General features: G+C 51.1%; 1 protein-coding gene across 1 annotated transcript; it reads left to right on the top strand.

The window, feature by feature from the left end:
- LOC119294287 (gibberellin 2-beta-dioxygenase 6-like) lies at window positions 1–1,701 on the top strand. Its single transcript, XM_037572499.1, has 3 exons — window positions 1–458; window positions 530–857; window positions 1,220–1,701. Exons 1-3 carry the CDS (start codon window positions 1–3, stop codon window positions 1,463–1,465), a joined length of 1,032 nt encoding a protein of 343 aa, XP_037428396.1. The 3' UTR covers window positions 1,466–1,701.
- Window positions 1,702–2,809: the final 1,108 nt, after the last annotated feature.

Here is a 2,809-nt window from a genome sequence, read left to right as displayed (position 1 = left end):
ATGGCGGCCTTCGACGAGAACGGCACCACTGACCCGCCTCTGGCAGACAGCTATCGCAAGCTGCTCCGCAGAGACGAGCTCGGCGGCGCGCTAGCGCGGGAGAGCCTGGCCGTGCTGGAGCGCGACCTGCCAATGATCGACTTGAAGCGCCTGACGAGCGGCGACGCGAGGGAGAGGGACGTGTGTGCAGACGCCATGGCGAGCGCGGCGTCGGAGTGGGGCTTCTTCCAGGTGATCAACCACGGCGTGGGGCGGGAGCTCCTGGAAGAGATGAGGCGGGAGCAGGCGATGCTATTTCACCAGCCGTTCGATACCAAGGAGAAGGCCGGACTCCTTAACGGCTCGTACCGGTGGGGCAACGCGACCGCGACGTCGCTCCGGCAGCTCTCGTGGTCGGAAGCCTTCCACGTTCCGCTCGCGAGCATCTCAGAGGAAGACGCAAAGCTCAGCTCCTTGAGGTACGTACGTGCATGCTTTGCCTACTTGGTCGTGAGATGGCTGATGAGCAAAAGTTTTGCTATGCGAGCAGGGGAATGATGCAGGAGGTGGCGGACGCCATGTCGCGTGTGGCGGAGACGGTGGCCGGGACGCTGGCGAAGAACCTCGGGCAGGCCGGGTCGACATTCCCCGCTGCCGCAGGGTGCGACGGGACGACGTGCTTCCTGCGGCTGAACAGGTACCCGGCGTGCCCGTTCGCGCCGGACACGTTCGGCATGATGCCGCACACGGACAGCGACTTCCTCACCGTCCTCTGCCAGGACCAGGTTGGAGGCCTAGAGATCATGAAGGACTCCCACTGGGTCGCGGTCAAACCCCACGCCGACGCGCTCCTTGTCAACGTCGGCGATTTGTTCCAGGTAACACTTAATTCCCGGACGCCAGCTTCGACTACGTGCTCAAGTTTTGACCATGCACTCCCAGAGAGATGCATGCATGGTGCTCGTCCGGGTCCAACAAATTAAACACCGTACAAAATACTCCCTCCGTTTCCTAAATATACAAGTCTTCGAAGAGATTTCACTATAGATCACTACGTGAATCTACACTCTAAAATGCATATATATACATCCGTATGTGGTTCATACTACAATCTTTATAAAGACTTATATTTAGGAACGAGAAGTAGCATTATTTCGTGTGCAGAGAACGCATGCATCCTTGAGGTCTCTTTGTTCTCCTTATGTATCGTGGTTCTGTTCATTTTATTTTTATGTGTCAGGCATGGAGCAACAACATATACAAGAGCGTGGAGCACAAGGTGTTGGTTAACTCCAAGGCGGAGCGCTTCTCCATCGCCTACTTCATGTGTCCATCGCATGACTCGCTCATCGGCACATGCGGCGGGCCATCGCCGTACAGGCCGTTTACCTTCGAAGAGTACAGGAGGAAGGTGCAGGATGACGTCAGGCGAACGGGGAAAAAGATTGGACTCCCCAACTTTCTCAAACGTTCTACGATAAGTTGAAGTATGAGCTCAGTCTGGCTAGCAGTTGCAGTTTGGGATCGGAGCAAAATTCCTTCTTTATCCTTTCTATATATCGCTTCCAGTGCATATTTTGTCTTCTAAAAATAAAAAATGTATATCTTTGATCAAGATTCAAGAAGACAATGTAAATGTCCACAATACAAATTTTGGATTTACACTGAAGAAGTGTATTTTAAAATTCTCGTTTATTTATTATTTTATTATTGGTTGATAGGTTATTCAACAATCCTGGTCAAACATATACTTGTTTGGGTTTATAATACCTAATATGCACTACATTGTGAAACGAAGGGAGTACTATTTTTCCTTCGTCAACTTTGGGCTAGGTGATTGCTGTTACAAATAAATGACATAATGAAAGGAATATGCAATTAGAATGGCACACCTGTCTCTGTGATATGCTGATCATGGATATAACACAATGGCAATAAACCAACATATTTTACATCTTTTGAGGGATAGCCATCATGGTTGTTTTATTTCACATAAAGTAACAACGTCGTAGCAGATGAACAAACTTTTTTTGGAAACACACCTTCAACATATGGGGTTGTCGGTGACAGAGTCAGGATTGGAGCAAGCCCCGGGTCCAATAATTTTTTTTTTTTGAAACACACCTTCGACATACGGGGAACACACCTCCATCATCCGTCCGCGGATAAGAGGGACCAGTCCGCGGACATGGATGCGAGAGGCAGTCATCCAATGCTAGCCGCATACATTTTCACAACAACTCAAACCATCCGGACGAAATTCGTGCAAACAAGTGCAGATTTCATATAAACACGATCTGATTTTATATAAACATGCCGGATTCCATAGAAACATGACGGGTTTAATTAAAAATACATGAAAGCAGTCATAGGCAGGCTCTGGAGTATAATTAATACCCAACCCAAATGATCGCCGGCGTCTGGTCCCCGTATCCGGCCATCAGCCCCGAGAACTGAAACTTCACCGTCTCCAGTTCTACCTTGGCGCTCTCCAGCTCCGCCTCCGGAGCCTCGGGAACTGAAGTTGTTCGACTAGACGTCGCCACTAAGCGACTAGTCAGGCCGAAGATGGTGAGCCCACCAAGTTTGGCGTCGATGGGAGGGGGAGCGGTAACCTTCCTGGGACCTGAGCGGCGGCGACCTACCATGCACTACTCTTGCTTGCTGCCGGCGGCACCTATGGACGTGTCGGTTTCTTCGTGGTCATGGCGCTGTGGCGCGGTCTCGGCAATGTCCTCCTCGTCGGTGTCACCGAACAATGCCTCGTCTATGTCGTCGTCGCACTCCCATCCTCTGGCCGCCACCACCGCCACCTACTGCTGGTACCGTC

Source organism: Triticum dicoccoides, chromosome 4B (genome assembly GCF_002162155.2).
Source record: "Triticum dicoccoides isolate Atlit2015 ecotype Zavitan chromosome 4B, WEW_v2.0, whole genome shotgun sequence".
NCBI classification, from domain to species: Eukaryota; Viridiplantae; Streptophyta; class Magnoliopsida; order Poales; family Poaceae; genus Triticum; species Triticum dicoccoides.
This window is presented reverse-complemented; position numbering and strand designations above follow the sequence as displayed.